Source organism: Schistocerca piceifrons, chromosome 7 (assembly GCF_021461385.2).
Source record: "Schistocerca piceifrons isolate TAMUIC-IGC-003096 chromosome 7, iqSchPice1.1, whole genome shotgun sequence".
NCBI lineage: Eukaryota > Metazoa > Arthropoda > Insecta > Orthoptera > Acrididae > Schistocerca > Schistocerca piceifrons.
The window spans coordinates 568,589,996-568,608,382 of record NC_060144.1 but is presented as its reverse complement, the minus strand read 5'-3'; the positions used below and the strand labels follow the sequence as shown (position 1 = coordinate 568,608,382).

At 42.0% G+C, this 18,387-nt stretch overlaps 1 protein-coding gene across 2 annotated transcripts in view; it reads left to right on the top strand.

The window, feature by feature from the left end:
• LOC124709107 (phosphoribosylformylglycinamidine synthase) overlaps positions 1-18,387 on the top strand; it is a 213,371-nt gene that overhangs the window by 30,813 nt on the left and 164,171 nt on the right. For both annotated transcript variants that reach the window (XM_047240757.1, XM_047240758.1), the window contains one exon: positions 2,160-2,310. In XM_047240757.1, coding sequence (XP_047096713.1) covers positions 2,160-2,310 — 151 coding nt within the window. The remainder of the gene's footprint in view (positions 1-2,159; positions 2,311-18,387) is intronic.

Genomic DNA, 18,387 nt, shown 5'->3' with positions numbered 1-18,387 from the left:
AATTTAACTTCCAGTGATAATTCAGCAACTAAATTTCTGCTCCTTTGTTAATGCCACTCAAAATTTAGTCAGGTTGCACACTTTCAGAACCCTTTTTACTGTTTGGCGTAGACTTGCTTCAGTAATGAGAATTAATTTTTTTGGTTGTGAGAAATGGCACACAACATGGTGAACAATGGTTTGTTGAAAACTACATCAGCCTGATTTGAATTTGCGGGCTGCCACCGATGAAACGACACCAAATTTTATATATTTTACTGTCATAGTGAGTCTTTTTAGCTTGTAGAATGCTGTGCCTTGCTGATTAATTGGAGGATTACGCAATGCAAAACTACAGTGATCAGAAACCACAGTGTGTCGCCCATTGCGCAGTGTACTTCTTGTGTTCCTTAGGTTGTGCACCATCAACTCTCTAACACCCAGGAGCCTCTGAGACATATATAGAACCTCAATAAGTACTATCCTTTTACTGTACGTAAATGTTGGTATATTAGAGCTAGCCACGCTTAATTAAATTCCTCTATGGCATCATCAGTTCCACTCCTCATTACATATTTGTCACACTTAATTTTTGTTCTGTCACAATGACCATTTTGACATTATCATTGTTGCCATGGTTCTGTAAGTGCTGGAACAAATTTGTTGTCACTAAGACGCTAGATCAGGGTCACACGCAGCATGATCAAGTTGCTCCAATCATAGGATGTTGTGCGATGTCGTGCCCATCTTGTTAAATGTGGACAGACATCGCCACTAAGGCAAAGAGTCCATTAACATAGCCTTTTGTTTTGGATTGCTCTGTGCATTTTAGTTAAGACCTCACAAATGTCTTAACATTGATCATGTCACTTGAGAACACTGTAAAATGTCAAAGAGGCAGAACACCCGGGTGGTATATACCTTTCAGGAGCTGAAATTCCAGTCCTCATGACAGGTTGGTCCCTCGCACCCTGTGGCATGCCTCCCTTTCCCGTCCCTCTCTCGAACCTCCTACATCCACTCTCTTTCGTTCCTCTCCAGAGAAGGAAGTAATAGTTCCAAAAGCTAGCATTACTGTTTTCAGCATGTATTGCCAGTACTGGAATTTTCAGAGTTGATTGTGTAATTGTAGGACATAACATGTACAGACAACACCCCCGAAAATCCAGAAACATGGTGCACAGAAGTTTTTTTAACTGAAAATCTTCGCTTGAACTTCACACAGTTTGGTGATGTTGAATATCTCGATTCCACAGGTTGTTGTGACATTCAAGTGTAGCATAAGCCATGAACGTTTTTTCTCCAGTGACAGTTTGACTTGAAAACTCGTCACCTTCATTACTGTGGCACTCAAAGGAATTTGAAGTAGGCCTATTGAATACTCGTCTGTTTTATCCATGTCAGTTTGGGAACTTTCAGTACCTGACATGAACACGGTTTCTGATAGTGTAAGCATTCTGTAAGAATTTTGTGAAGAACACTTCTTAGAATTCAAGTAATCAGAGTAAATGACTTTGAGATAGTAAAGAGTCTGTTTTATTGACCTTTTGCATCAACTTTTTGCACCGAGTATTCAGAAATGACAGATGACCCACTCTGCATATCATCAGAAACATATCATCACACCCATCTTTAATCACTCTAAATATTTTCTTTCCTTTTCATCACTCATTGTTCTCCTTCAACTTCACTATTCCTGTAGCAAATAATACACCACTTTCATGTGTTTTGCACACAGAAAACAAATCGGTCTATATATATTATGTTAGGAGGGATTTTCAGTTAACTTGGGTACTTTAAATATGTACAAAAAACATAAACACTGACAGATAATTCTGTGACAGCATTTGTGGGTAACCAACAGATGCAGGTACTATGTGTGCTAGCACAGATTGCCTACCCCAGTCTTGCTGTGGTCGTATCTAGAAGTGATAGTTACAAATCATACTATGTACCTGGTTTGTGGAATAAAATAGGTTTGTCTCAAGTAATATTACTGGAGTTGCATTTTCACACAAATATTGTTGTATTATTTGTAAGAGGTCTTTTATTGCAAATAGTGAACATAAAAGTTGTCTTAGGGCTTATGTGTTTTTTTCCTCGGAATCTATCTTGTAACACTAATTCCTGCATTTTGAATGTGTGCTTGAGGAGTAACATATTATAAATGTTTATTGCAGGTTAAACTTTTCTACAGCATTTTCAAGTAATGCAGTCTCAATGTGTAAATCTGTGGGTCTCCAACAAATAACAAGGCTCGAAGCCTCTACGAGGTATCTGCTGTCTTGGAGACACGAAGACGTTGTGATGACTGATGATCTTGAAAATAAGGTTTGTCCGTTAGCAGACAACTCTACACATATGCTAACTGTATATCTTCTGTAACAGTCTTGGTAGGCTAGAAATGGCTGAAGAGTACTGGATTCCTTAGAAATAAATTATTCTTACTGCGACAATAAAAGTATATCAGAAAACGTCGTAGAACATTTGTCACTGCATTAGTCTTTTTTTCTTGCCATTCTGTCTTATACCAAGTGTTGGTTATGTTTAGATTTGGGAGAAGTTTGCTTTAAACTGCCAATCCCAATTTAGGATGTTTCTCAGAATCACTTTGAGCAAATATCACAATGTTTTCTGTGGCAGAGCCATGACCTTGAACTCTGACCAGCCTTCCTTGCTTCTCACTAGTCTTAATGTGTTGTTGGAGGGCCTGTCTTGTGCTTTGTTGTTTGTACTGACTAAAAAAAAAACTTCACTCCAGCCATGTACCCAGCATTAATCACACTCACCGAGTTAACTCTTTCCTTTCATTTACTCCAAATTAGACAGGATATTTCACTTGGCCATTTATTCTCTGGATATTTTTTATGCAGGGCCTGATGTTCAAAGAACCACCTTTGAAAATTGAAAGTTTGTTCCAGACCAGAATCCGAACACAGTTTTGCTGCTTGTTTCAACACCTCAATCATCAGGCTGTTTGAGCATGACTCCAGTCCTGACTCAAACTTTCACTGTCACCAATGCTTCCACCAATGTTTTCTGAACACTAACTGCCAGAGGTTAGATGGGAATGAAATCAAAGCACCTTGCTAGCAAAAAGCAGGAAATCTGGGTATGAATCTCACTTGGCACAAATCTTCATTTGTCACTGCTATTCATTAGAGTGTGGGTTCAGCATTCCTGAGTAGTGTTTGACATTTACAGAAACAGGAAAAATACGTTTGGTGCATAAAAATGTCTTAGCAACTGTATTCTTGGGATAAAATGGTAAAACTGGAATTAATATGGGCCTCAAAGATGTATTTTCATCAAGATTTTTGTTCCTTGTGGTGAAATATCGCTGTACAGTATGAAACAAATAATTTTATACCATGTCACATGTTTTCTTTCCTGAAAATTGTAGTGCCCATTGCCGGTAGGTTCTTCAATGCCACCCTAAGTAACAAGCATGTAAGAAGTGCAACAAATTAGTTACTACAAGAGAATTTATGGTTACTGTCTTAAGACAAAGCTACAATAACAGTAAACATAAAAGTTTAGTTATGTGCCATGAATAAAGAATGAAGACACTTTCACCATTTTTAGGTCACATTCAGAGTTTCATAAAATTGCTTTTGTATTGGATCCTGGAATTTGACCTCATCTCTCTCACAATCCTGAGTCTTCCACTGTAAAGTAGATTCACAGTTGAAAGCCATGGGAAATTAATCTTGTCCTTACTGTTGAGACAGTGGTATGTCTTTCCCACGGTCAAAGTAAATTGTGATTACATTGTGGATTGTCACTACATAGTTTTAGCTTCAGCATTTCGGTAATTTTCGAAGCATTTGGCTTTTTCAAAGCTCATTCAGTGCAGACAATGACCTTGAAATGTTCTTCTATTGTGAGCTTTAAGGTACCCACAAAGACATCTGCAATTGCGTACTTTTATTCAGAAGCATACCAACATTTATTAGGATGTGGAAAATTCAGACTAAAACTCTGTGGGAATTATTATTTTGATCTTCTATCCAAAGACTAATTTGATGCAGCTCTCCATGCCACTCTATCCTGTGCGAGCCTCTTTATCCCTGAATGATTACAGTAACTTACATCCTTCTGAATCCACTTATTGCATTCATCTCTTGATCTCCCTATACAATTTTTACCTCCCCTGCCCCCAGACGCACACATACATATTCACTTTCCTCCAATATAAATTGTTGATCCCGTGATGTCTCAGAATGTGTCCTGTTAACTGATCCCTCCCTCCTATTCAGGTTGTGCCACAAATTTATGTTCTCATCAGTTCTATTCAGTAATTCATTAGTTACATGACCAACCCACATAATCTTCAGCATGCTTCTATAGTACCACGTTTCAAAAGCTTCTATTCTCCTCTTGTCTAAACTGTTCATTGTCCATGTTTGACTTCCATACATGGTTATACTCCATACAAATACTTTCAGAAAAGACTTCCTAATACTTAAATCTATATTCAGTCTTAATAGATTTGTCTTCTCCAGAAATGCTTTCCTTGCCATTGCATCTACATTTTATATCCTCTCTACTTTGCCCATCATCCATTATTTTGCTACCTAGACAGCAAAACTTATCTACTACTTTAAGTGTCTAATTTCCTAATTTAATCCCTTCAGCATCACCTGATTTAATTTGACTGCATTCCATTATCCTTGTTTTCCTTTTGTTGATATTCATCTTATATCCTCCATTAAAGACACTGTCCATTCCGTTTAACTGCTCTTTCAAGTCCTTTGCTGTCTCTGACAGAATTACAATGTCACGGCAAACCTCAAAGTTTTTTATTTCTTCTCCCTGAACTGTAATTCCTTCTCCAAATTTTTCTATCGTTTCCTTTACTGCTTGTTCAGTGTACAGATTGAATAACATCAGGGATCGGCTACAACCACTGCTTTTCTTTCATGCCCCTCGACTCTTATAACTGCCATCTACCATCTGGTGTCTGTACAAGTTATAAATAGCCTGTGACTCTAGGACTGTATAGTGTATGGATATTGGACCTTCCTTGATTACTATACACATTTCTAGAAATTTTTACACTCATCATTTTAGCAAAAGGTAATCTTACATGACATTTTATTACTTTATATACTTTACAAAAACTTTTTTTTTTGTAAATAGGTATTCCTATAATCTATAAAAGTAGTGTTTTACCAAGTAATCCTTCACTACTGATTTGAAATTTTTCTGTCCATGATTATTTTTGTGGATTTTGGTAATGCATTATACAGTTTGATGTCAGGATGGAGTATGCCTTTCTGTAATAGTACTGTATTTGTCTGTTGTAAAAGTACAACATTTGTCTTTTGTGGTAGCTGTGAAAGGCTTATTACAGGTGATGAATGGATTGCTACTGTTTAATTTTTCTTTTATAATAATTGTATTTTCTATTATGTAAAGACATGGAAGTGGCAATATTTTATTTTTCTGAAATAGTGTCTTGCATGATGATCTTTCATCTACCCCTTTCATTAGTCTAATAATCTTTCTTTGTAATGTAAATGATCTCAAACTTGTTCCTCAATTTCCCGAAAAAACTATGCTGTACTCAATACAGAGCGGAGAAAAGCAATGTATTGTTCTTAGATTATCATGTGATATACAGTTTCTTAATACTCATATTATGAAACATGTTTTTCTCAGTTTACTGTTTATTTAGTTTACTTGTTGGGGTGTTAGATATGAATTGGCTTAGTATGTTGTGTTCCACACCATGCACGATCTGTCACCTGAGTGATATGTATGCTAACTTTTACCTTACCAATATCTTGGGGTCACCATTCTTGAAGCTGTTTCCTGTAGTGCACCTGCTGTGCAACACCACTGGCCTGTGACATATGATTTCTTCACCTTTTGTAGTGGGTGGGTGCTGAAAGAGAGCTCTGATATATTTAAGCTACTTTTACCCTATTATGTCATACTGTATCACATTTTTGGTTAACTCTGCAAACCAAGGCAAAGTTTTTGGACTGCAAAAGGGCCTAATAAGACTCATGTGGTGTAAATTAAAAGACAGCAGGTTTCTTGCTTTGTGACATTTTTACCTCTTTGTTTTCACTGTGAGAACACATAATGAAAGCTGATTCATATTATAACAAATGAGAATCCATGTGAACCCAGAACGGTATAGTAGGTACGTTTATGGAAGGACGACTTTGCAAATCAGAATAGTTCATATTGATTGTTCTAACGATCTCCTATGTTACGCACAATTGGATGACCATTAATTGTAGTAAATGTTCATGGAGTAAAAACTATTGGCCAGATCTAGTGGTAGTTTTAAAGAAAAAATACTCATCGTGTTTTTTGAGGATCTCCTTCAATCCATTGCTCGAAATTCTTCTGTCTAGAACCCAGATTCTCTTGTAGATCAGGAAACCTATTAGGTTGACGGGTTTCTTGAATAACATATATGACAAACTGATTCGTATGTAATTTTCATTTTTAATAGTCCTAGATGCCTTGCTGCCATCAATTACAATGTTCACTCAGTGAAATACAATCCATTTGTACGCAACTCGAATTTATGATTTGTCCAATAACTGAGCACATCAGGAAAACTTTACATCCCTCCTTCCTCCCTTCCTGCCAGAAAACACACCACGTCGCACACATAACATCATTCCAAAGTACGTCAATAAAGATGTAGTCATACCAAGATCGAAAAAAGTTTTTAGTATTTCAGCTTTACTCGTGTCATCCTCTGTTTCAATGTCATCATCACCCCTGAGTGTCTGGATATGCTGTTTCGAGCCACTTACCGATTTAAGGTAAAACCAGAACTTCCTAGGATTTTCTGTCAAGTTGGTACATAAAATTTTAGTTTCGAATTCACTGAATGCTTCACGCATAGCCCTCCTTACGCCAACTTTGACACCATTTAGCTTCTGTTTGTCTGAGAGGTTTTGGCTGCGTTTAAACTTGCAGTGAAGCTCTCTTTGCTTTCGCAGTAGTTTCCTAACTTTGTTGTTGAACCACAGGGTTTTTTTTTTCCGTACCTCACAGTTTTACTCGACATGTACCTGTCTAAAACTCATTTTACGATTGTTTTGAAATTTTTCCATAAACACTCAACATTGTCAGTGTTGGAACAGAAATTTTCGTATTGATCTGTTAGGTAGTCTGAAATATGCCTTCTATTACTCTTATGAAACAGATAAACCTTCCTCCCTTTTTTTATATTCCTATTTACTTCCATATTCAGGGATGCTGCAACGGCCTTATGATCACTGATTCCCTGTTCTGCGCTTACAGAGTCGAAAAGTTCAGGTCTGTTTGTTATCAGTAGGTCCAAGATGTTATCTCCACGAGTCGGTTCTCTGTTTAATTGCTCGAGGTAATTTTCGGATAGTGCACTCAGTATAATGTCACTCGATGCTCTGTCCCTACCACCCATCCTAAACATCTGAGTGCCCCAGTCTATATCTGGTAAATTGAAATCTCCACCTAAGACTATAACATGCTGAGAAAATTTATGTGAAATGTATTCCAGATTTTCTCTCAGTTCTGCCACTAATGCTGCTGAGTTGGGAGGTCGGTAAAAGGAGCCAATTATTAACCTAGCTCGGTTGTTGAGTGTAACCTCCACCCATAATAATTCACAGGAACTATCCACAGGAACTGTCCACTTCTACTTCACTACAGGATAAACTACTACTAACAGCGACAAACACGCCACCACCGGTTGCATGCAATCTATCCTTTCTAAACACCGTCTGTGCCTTTCTAAAAATTTCGGCAGAATTTATCTCTGGCTTCAGCCAGCTTTCCGTAACTATAAGGATTTCAGCTTCGGTGCTTTCTATCAGCACTTGAAGTTCCGGTACTTTACCAACGCAGCTTCGACAGTTTACAATTACAATACCGATTGCTGCTTGGTCCCCGCATATCCTGACTTTGCCCCGCACCCTTTGAGGCTGTTGTCCTTTCTGTACTTGCCCAAGGCCATGTAACCTAAAAAACCGTCCAGTCCACGCCACACAACCCCTGCTACCCGAGTAGCCGCATATCTCTGTGTGCGTTCAGTATCCCCTGTTAGTCCTATTTGGTACGCGTCCCACTCAATGAGCAATAATCAATAGCAGGTCTCACAAGTGATTTGTAAGCAATCTCATTTATAGACTGATTGCACTTCCCAGTATTCTACTGATAAACTACCTGCTTTACTCACAACTGAGCCTATGTGATCATTCCATTTCACATCCCTACAATGTGTTGCACCCAGGTATTTGTATGAGTTGGCCGATTCCAACAGTGACTCATTGATAGTGTTGTCATAGGATACTACGTACTTTCGTTTTGTAAAGTGCACAATTTTACATTTCTGAATGTTTAAAGCAAGTTGCTAAGCTTTGCACCATGTTGAAATCTTATCAAGATCTGACTGAATATTTATGCTGCTTCTTTCAGATAGTACTTTAGTACAGATAACTACATCATCTGCAAAATGCCTGTTTTTTACTTTTGATATTGTCTGCAAGGTCGTTTATATACAATACGAACAGCAAGGGTCCTAATGCATGCCCCTGGGGCACACCCGAAGCTACTTCTATGTCTGACGATAATTCTCCATCCACGATAACATGGTGTGTCCTCCCGACCAGAAAATCCTTAATCCAGTCACAATTTTCACTTGATAGTCCATGTGATCGCATTTACGACGATGAGCATAGCTGTGGTACTGAGTCAAATGCTTTTCGGAAGTCAAGAAATACTGGATCTATCTGACTACCTTGCTACAAAGCTTTCAGTATGTCACATGAGGAAAGTGTGAGTTAGGTTTCACATGGTCGATGTTTTCAGGGTCCATGCTGGTTAGCATTAAGGAGGTCTTTCTGTTGAAGATACCTCATTATATCTGAGCTAAGAATATGTTCTGAGAATCCACAACAAGTCAATGTCAGGATTATTGGACTGTAGTTTTGTGGATCACTTGTCTTACCCTTCTTGTAGACGGGTGTGACCTGTGCTTTTTTCCAAGAACTGGGAACTGGGCACATTTTTTTTTGTTCCAGGGATCTACAATAGATTATAGTTAGAAGGAGGACTACCTCAGTCACAGATTCAGTACAGAATCTGACAGGGATTTCATCGTGCCCTGGAGCGTTGTCTAGATGTTTCTCAACTCCACTGACACTAATACATATTTCTCTTTTCAGTGCTATGAGGATTAAATTGGGACAGTTCTCCTAGGTTTTCCTTTGTAAAGGAACATTTGAAAATGGAGTTAAGCATTTCAACTTTTGCTTTGATACTTTCAATTTCAGTTCCTGTCTCCTTTCTATGTGGGAGGACACTAACATTGGTTCCACCAACGGCCTATACGTATTACTAGAAATTCTTTGGATTTTGTGAAATGTCATTTGCCCATATTCTGCTATGGTACTCATGTAAGGCATTATGCATTGCTTCATTGACAACCAACTGTCTTTCATTGAGCATCTCTCTACCTATAGCCAAGCCCTTTGTTTTACTTCAATTATGCAGTAATCTCTGTTTCTTTAGAACTTTCTTTATATTGGCTGTATAGCATGGACGTTCCCTCCTATTATGAACTGTTCTGCTGGGTACAGATCTACACAATGCATGATGAACTATTCTTTTAAACTTGCGCCAGACTTTCTCTACATGCTCCTGGCCTCTGCAGGAGGTTTCAAGTCCCTCACTGAGATATGATGCTACTGGTTTTTTAAAAGCTAGTTTACTGAAAATATTTCCACTCCCGGGATTGGAATGACTCCTTACCCTCTCCCTTAAAACCCATATCTTTTCGTCTTTCCCTCTCCTTTCCTCTTTCCTGACGAAGCAACCGTTGGTTGTGAAAGCTGGAATTTTGTGTGTATGTTTGTGTTTGTTTGTGTGTCTATTGACGTGCCAGCGCTTTCGTTTGGTAAGTCACATCATCTTTGTTTTTAGGTATATATATAAAAACAGAGATGAGGTGACTTACCGAACGAAAGCGCTGGCAGGTCGATAGACACACAAACATACACACAAAATTCTAGCTTTCGCAACCAACTGTTGCCTCATCAGGAAAGAGGGAAGGAGAGGGAAAGACGAAAGGATGTGGGTTTTAAGGGAGAGGGTAAGGAGTCATTCCAATCCCGGGAGCGGAAAGACTTACCTTAGGGGGAAAAAAGGACAGGTATACACTCGCACACACACACATATCCATCCACACATACAGACACAAGCAGACATATTTAAAGACAAAGAGTTTGGGCAGAGATGTCAGTCGAGGCGGAAGTATAGAGGCAAAGAAGTTGTTGAAAGACAGGTGAGGTATGAGTGGCAGCAACTTGAAATTAGCGGAGATTGAGGCCTGGCGGATAACGAGAAGAGAGGATATACTGAAGGGCAAGTTCCCATCTCCAGAGTTCGGATAGGTTGGTGTTGGTGGGAAGTATCCAGATAATCCGGACGGTGTAACACTGTGCCAAGATGTGCTGGCTGTGCACCAAGGCATGTTTAGCCACAGGGTGATCCTCATTACCAACAAACACTGTCTGCCTGTGTCCATTCATGCGAATGGACAGTTTGTTGCTGGTCATTCCCACATAGAATGCATCACAGTGTAGGCAGGTCAGTTGGTAAATCACGTGGGTGCTTTCACACGTGGCTCTGCCTTTGATCGTGTACACCTTCCGGGTTACAGGACTGGAGTAGGTGATGATGGGAGGGTGCATGGGACAGGTTTTGCACCGGGGGCGGTTACAAGGATAGGAGCCAGAGGGTAGGGAAGGTGGTTTGGGGATTTCATAGGGATGAACTAACAGGTTACGAAGGTTAGGTGGACGGCGGAAAGACACTCTTGGCGGAGTGGGGAGGATTTCATGAAGGATGAATCTCATTTCAGGGCAGGATTTGAGGAAGTCGTATCACTGCTGGAGAGCCACATTCAGAGTCTGGTCCAGTCCCGGAAAGTATCCTGTCACAAGTGGGGCACTTTTGTGGTTCTTCTGTGGGGGATTCTGTGTTTGAGGGGTTGAGGAAATGGCTCTGGTTATTTCCTTCTGTACCAGGTCGGGAGGGTAGTTGCGGGTTGCGAAAGCTGTTGTCAGGTTGTTGGTGTAATGGTTCAGGGATTCCGGACTGGAGCAGATTCGTTTCCCACGAAGACCTAGGCTGTAGGGAAGGGACCGTTTGATGTGGAATGGGTGGCAGCTGTCATAATGGAGGTACTGTTGCTTGTTGGTGGGTTTGATGTGGACGGACGTGTGAAGTTGGCCATTGGACAGGTGGAGGTCAACATCAAGGAAAGTGGCATGGGATTTGGAGTAGGACCAGGTGAATCTGATGGAATCAAAGGAGTTGAGGTTGGAGAGGAAATTCTGGAGTTCTTCCTCACTGTGAGTCCAGATCATGAAGATGTCATCAATAAATCTGTACCAAACTTTGGGTTGGCAGACCTGGGTAACCACGAAGGCTTCCTCTAAGCGACCCATGAATAGGTTGGCGTACGAGGGGGCCATCCTGGTACCCATGGCTGTTCCCTTTAATTGTTGGTATGTCTGGCCTTCAAAAGTGAAGAAGTTGTGGGTCAGGATGAAGCTGGCTAAGGTAATAAGGAAAGAGGTTTTAGGTAGGGTGGCAGGTGATCGGCGTGAAAGGAAATGCTCCATCGCAGCGAAGCCCTGGACGTGCGGAATATTTGTGTATAAGGAAGTGGCATCAATGGTTACAAGGATGGTTTCCGGGGGTAACAAATTGGGTAAGGATTCCAGGCATTCGAGGAAGTGGTTGGTGTCTTTGATGAAGGATGGGAGACTGCATGTAATGGGTTGAAGGTGTTGATCTACGTAGGCAGAGATACGTTCTGTGGGGGCTTGGTAACCAGCTACAATGGGGCGGCCGGGATGATTGGGTTTGTGGATTTTAGGAAGAAGGTAGAAGGTAGGGGTGCAGGGTGTCGGTGGGGTCAGGAGGTTGATGGAGTCAGGTGAAAGGTTTTGCAGGGGGCCTAAGGTTCTGAGGATTCCTTGAAGCTCCGCCTGGACATCGGGAATGGGGTTACCTTGGCAAACTTTGTATGTGGTGTTGTCTGAAAGCTGACGCAGTCCCTCAGCCACATACTCCCGACGATCAAGCACCACGGTCGTGGAACCCTTGTCCGCCGGAAGAATGACGATGGATCGGTCAGCCTTCGGATCAGAGATAGCCTGGGCTTCAGCAGTGGTGATGTTGGGTGTAGGATTAAGGTTTTTTAAGAAGGATTTAGATGCAAGGCTGGAAGTCAGAAATTCCTGGAAGGTTTGGAGAGGGTGATTTTGAGGAAGAGGAGGTGGGTCCCGCTGTGATGGAGGACGGAACTGTTCCAGGCAGGGTTCAATTTGAATGATGTCTTGGGGAATTGGATCATTAGGAGTAGGATTAGGATCATTTTTCTTCGTGGCAAAGTGATATTTCCAGCAGAGAGTACGAGTGTAGGACAGTAAATCTTTGACGAGGGCTGTTTGGTTGAATCTGGGAGTGGGGCTGTAGGTGAGGCCTTTGGATAGGACAGAGGTTTCGGATCGGGAGAGAGGTTTGGAGGAAAAGTTAACTACTGAATTAGGGTGTTGTGGATCCAGATTGTGTTGATCGGAATTTTGAGGTTTTGGAGGGAGTGGAGCTGGAAGTGGGAGATTGAGTAGATGGGAAAGACTGGGTTTGTGTGCAATGAGAGGAGGTTGAGGTTTGCTGGAAAGGTTGTGAAGGGTGAGTGAGTTGCCTTTCCGGAGGTGGGAAACCAGGAGATTGGATAGTTTTTTGAGGTGGAGGGTGGCATGCTGTTCTAATTTACGGTTGGCCTGTAGGAGGATGCTCTGAACAGCTGGTGTGGATGTGGGAGAGGAAAGATTAAGGACTTTTATTAAGGATAGGAGTTGACGGGTGTGTTCATTGGCTGAGCTGATGTGTATGTGAAGGATTAGGTGGGTGAGGGCAATGGATTGTTCAGTTTGGAACTGGTATAGGGACTGATGGAAGGAAGGGTTGCAGCCAGAGATGGGAACTTTAAGTGTGAGGCCTTTGGGGGTAATGCCAAATGTCAGACAAGCCTGAGAAATTAGAATATGCGAGCGTAATCTGGCTAGGGCGAAGGCATGTTTGCGGAGGGAATGTAAATAAAACTTAATGGGGTCGTTGTGGGGGTGTTGTGAGGGTGACATGGTATAAGAAGGTGGAAAGTGTAACATGAGGTGAAATGAAAATGAAAATAAAAATATATGGGGAGAGATAAAGGTGAACTGGAAAGTAACTGGAGATCTGGAATGAAAAAAGGTGAAAAGGTGTTGGTTACAGCTGGGCTATGTTGGACTTGGGTTGGTAGACAACGATGTGCACAAAGGTTAGGTGGTTGTGTTGCCGCCAAAACACGTTAAAGGACGGAGAAATTCGGGAAAATTTCGAAAAAACTGCGTGTAGTATATTAAAAGGAGTGGTTTTGTGGTGTCAGATTACGAAAATGAGGCTAACAATTGTCTGACGAAGAAATAATGACGTTAAAACCTGTGGGAAGCGGCTAAAAATTATAAGTGATGTGGGAAAAACGGAAATGGAAATAAAGCGAAAGTTATTAGAACTGGCCGAAATGGTTGTTTAAAAGGTGAAAGGAACTGTTTGTGAACTAGAACCGGGGATATTATAGCGGCGGTAGTGCTGAAACCGTCAAAAAAATTTTTTGGTTATGGTTTGGAAGTGGGTTACGTATTATTGAGTATATATAGGCGGGATAAAATAATATAGCAGATTACGGTAAAAAGGAGAAGGTGAATACAAAGTGAAACTACTGGCAAAAACAGAAAGAGGAAAATAAGACGACAGAAAAGATTTCGAAATGCAACAGTGACAATAACAAACGTAATTGTTGGATTCAAATTAATGATTTCAATATAATAGAGGGAAACATTCCACGTGGGAAAAAATATATATAAAAACAGAGATGAGGTGACTTACCGAACGAAAGCGCTGGCAGGTCGATAGACACACAAACATACACACAAAATTCTAGCTTTCGCAACCAACGGTTGCCTCATCAGGAAAGAGGGAAGGAGAGGGAAAGACGAAAGGATGTGGGTTTTAAGGGAGAGGGTAAGGAGTCATTCCATTCCCAGGAGCGGAAAGACTTACCTTAGGGGGAAAAAAGGACAGGTATACACTCGCGCGCGCACACACACACACACACACACACACACATATCCATCCACACATACATACACAAGCAGACATATTTAAAGACAAAGAGTTTGGGCAGAGATGTCAGTCGAGGCGGAAGTATAGAGGCAAAGAAGTTGTTGAAAGACAGGTGAGGTATGAGTGGCGGCAACTTGAAATTAGCGGAGATTGAGGCCTGGCGGATAACGAGAAGAGAGGATATACTGAAGGGCAAGTTCCCATCTCCGGAGTTCGGATAGGTTGGTGTTGGTGGGAAGTATCCAGATAACCCGGACGGTGTAACACTGTGCCAAGATGTGCTGGCTGTGCACCAAGGCATGTTTAGCCACAGGGTGATCCTCATTACCAACAAACACTGTCTGCCTGTGTCCATTCATGCGAATGGACAGTTTGTTGCTGGTCATTCCCACATAGAATGCATCACAGTGTAGGCAGGTCAGTTGGTAAATCACGTGGGTGCTTTCACACGTGGCTCTGCCTTTGATCGTGTACACCTTCCGGGTTACAGGACTGGAGTAGGTGGTGGTGGGAGGGTGCATGGGACAGGTTTTGCACCGGGGGCGGTTACAAGGATAGGAGCCAGAGGGTAGGGAAGGTGGTTTGGGGATTTCATAGGGATGAACTAACTGGTTACGAAGGTTAGGTGGACGGCAGAAAGACACTCTTGGCGGAGTGGGGAGGATTTCATGAAGGATGAATCTCATTTCAGGGCAGGATTTGAGGAAGTCGTATCCCTGCTGGAGAGCCACATTCAGAGTCTGGTCCAGTCCCGGAAAGTATCATGTCACAAGTGGGGCACTTTTGTGGTTCTTCTGTGGGGGATTCTGGGTTTGAGGCACTTCCTCATCCCCTCAAACCCAGAACCTCCCACAGAAGAACCACAAAAGTGCCCCACTTGTGACAGGATACTTTCCGGGACTGGATCAGATTCTGAATGTGGCTCTCCAGCAGGGATACGACTTCCTCAAATCCTGCCCTGAAATGAGATCCATCCTTCATGAAATCCTCCCCACTCCGCCAAGAGTGTCTTTCCGCCGTCCACCTAACCTTCGTAACCTGTTAGTTCATCCCTATGAAATCCCCAAACCACCTTCCCTACCCTCTGGCTCCTATCCTTGTAACCGCCCCCGGTGCAAAACCTGTCCCATGCACCCTCCCACCACCACCTACTCCAGTCCTGTAACACGGAAGGTGTACACGATCAAAGGCAGAGCCACGTGTGAAAGCACCCATGTGATTTACCAACTGACCTGCCTACACTGTGATGCATTCTATGTGGGAATGACCAGCAACAAACTGTCCATTCTCATGAATGGACACAGGCAGACAGTGTTTGTTGGTAATGAGGATCACCCTGTGGCTAAACATGCCTTGGTGCACAGCCAGCACATCTTAGCACAGTGTTACACCGTCCGGGTTATCTGGATACTTCCCACCAACACCAACCTATCCGAACTCCGGAGATGGGAACTTGCCCTTCAGTATATCCTCTCTTCTCGTTATTCGCGAGGCCTCAATCTCCGCTAATTTCAAGTTACTGCCACTCATACCTCACCTGTCTTTCAAGAACTTCTTTGCCTCTATACTTCCGCCTCGACTGACATCTCTGCCCAAACTCTTTGTCTTTAAATATGTCTGCTTGTGTCTGTATGTGTGGATGGATATGTGTGTGTGTGCGAGTGTATACCTGTCCTTTTTTCCCCCTAAGGTAAGTCTTTCCGCTCCCGGAATTGGAATGACTCCTTACCCTCTCCCTTAAAACCCACATCCTTTCGTCTTTCCCTCTCCTTCCCTCTTTCCTGATGAGGCAACCGTTGGTTGCGAAAGCTAGAATTTTGTGTGTATGTTTGTGTTTGTTTGTGTGTCTATCGACCTGCCAGCGCTTTCAGTAATCATTGCTGCCACAAGCGCGATATGATCACTGATACCTGTTTTTATGTGGATATCCTGAAAGAGGTCAGGTCTGTTTGCTGCCATTGGATCCAATGTATTTCCATCATTAGTGGAGTTCCTAAATATCTGTTCTTGGTAGTTTTCAGAGGAGGCACTTAATAATGTTTCACAGGATCTCTTATCACTCCTGCCACTAACAGAACTGTAATTTCCCCAATTAATTGTTGAATGTTTGAATACTCCACTGATGATAGCTGTATGATTGGGAAACTGAAGTATAAGTGAACTGAAGTTTCCTCTAAAGTTTCCAGTAATGCCAGGAGATGAATCTGGTGTGCAATAGAAGGATCCAGTTACCATTTTTGCCCACCCCTGATACTGAGTCCTGTTCAAACAATCTCACATCCAGCTTCAATTTCTGTATCGGTGGATTTGAGTTTCTTGTCTCGTTCAACAAATACACCACTTCCATTTGCCTGTCCTTTCGATTTTACACAGAGTACGCGAAGGAACTTTCCCCCCTTCTTGCAGCGGTGTCCCGTAGGTCTCTAGAAGAGCATAGCGTTCCAAAGGATTGGAAAAGGGCACAGGTCATCCCTGTTTTCAAGAAGGGACGTCGAACAGATGTGCAGAACTATAGACCTATATCTATAACGTCGATCAGTTGTAGAATTTTGGAACACGTATTATGTTAGAGTACAATGACTTTTCTGGAGACTAGAAATCTACTCTGTAGGAATCAGCATGGGTTTCGAAAAAGACGGTCATGTGAAACCCAGCTCGCGCTATTCGTCCACGAGACTCAGATGGCCATAGACACAGGTTCACAGGTAGATGCCGTGTTTCTTGACTTCCGCAAGGCGTTCGATACAGTTCCCCACAGTCGTTTAATGAACAAAGTAAGAGTATATGGACTATTAGACCAATTGTGTGATTGGATTCAAAAGTTCCTAGATAACAGAACGCAGCTTTTCATTCTCAATGGAGAGAAGTCTTCCGAAGTAAGAGTGATTTCAGGTGTGTCGCATGGGAGTGTCATAGGACCATTGCTGTTCACAATATACATAAATGACCTTGTGGATGACATCGGAAGTTCACTGAGGCTTTTTGCAGATGATGCTGTGGTGTATCGAGAGGTTGTAACAATGGAAAATTGTACTGAAATGCAGGAGGACCTGCAGCGAATTGACACATGGTGCAGGGAATGGCAATTGAGTCTCAATGTAGACAAGTGTAATATGCTGCGAATACATAGAAAGATAGATCCCTTATCATTTAGAATAGCAGGTCAGCAACTGGAAGCAGTTAATTCCATAAATTATCTGGGAGTATGCATTAGGAGTGATTTAAAATGGAATGATCATATAAAGTTGATCGTTGGTAAAGCAGATGCCAGACTGAGATTCATTGGAAGAATCTTAAGGAAATGCAATCCGAGAACAAAGGAAGTAGGCTACAGTACGCTTGTTCGCCCACTGCTTGAATACTGCTCAGCAGTGTGGGATCCTTACCAGATAGGGTTGATAGAAGAGATAGAGAAGATCCAACGGAGAGCAGCGCGCTTTGTTACAGGATCATTTAGTAATCGCGAAAGCGTTATGGAGATGATAGATAAACTCCAGTGGAAGACTCTGCTGGACAGATGCTCAGTACAGGCTTTAACGTTTCGAGAACATACCTTCACCGAAGAGTCAAGCAGTATATTGCTCCCTCCTACGTATATCTCGCGAAGAGACCATGAGTATAAAATGAAAGAGACTAGAGCCCACACAGAGGCATACCGACAATCTTTCTTTCCATGAACAATACTAGACTGGAATAGAAGGGAGAATCGATAGAGGTACTCAAGGTACCCTCCGTCACACACCGTTAGGTGGCTTGCGGAGTATGGATGTAGATGTAGATGTAGACGTAGGTACTCTTAAATTTTCCCCAGATTCTCACTGCTATCAATTTCAAGTTTCAATTAGCTTTCGGTAGCTAGTATTATGTGAGCTTCACTGCTTTTCAAGAGTGCTTCAAACTCTGGCACTCTGTTGCAAATGCTTTGGCAGTTTACGTTTAGGATTTTAATACTGTCACCAATCGGAGGCTTTTCTTTCGCTCTTTTGCACTGATACTTCTCGGTTTCCTACACGTATTGTTATTTTGATTGCATGGGCAGTCTCTTAATCGAAAAATCCTCATGTGCACCCACACACAGTCAGCTACCTCAGTAGCAGCGTCTGATGAGTAGTGCACACCTGGTCCATTTAGGAATATACAGTTCTCAACCCTAAGGTGCAAGTCTAGGAAGTCACAGTCTAGCTTGTCACAGAACTGTCGAAGTCTCTGGTGACT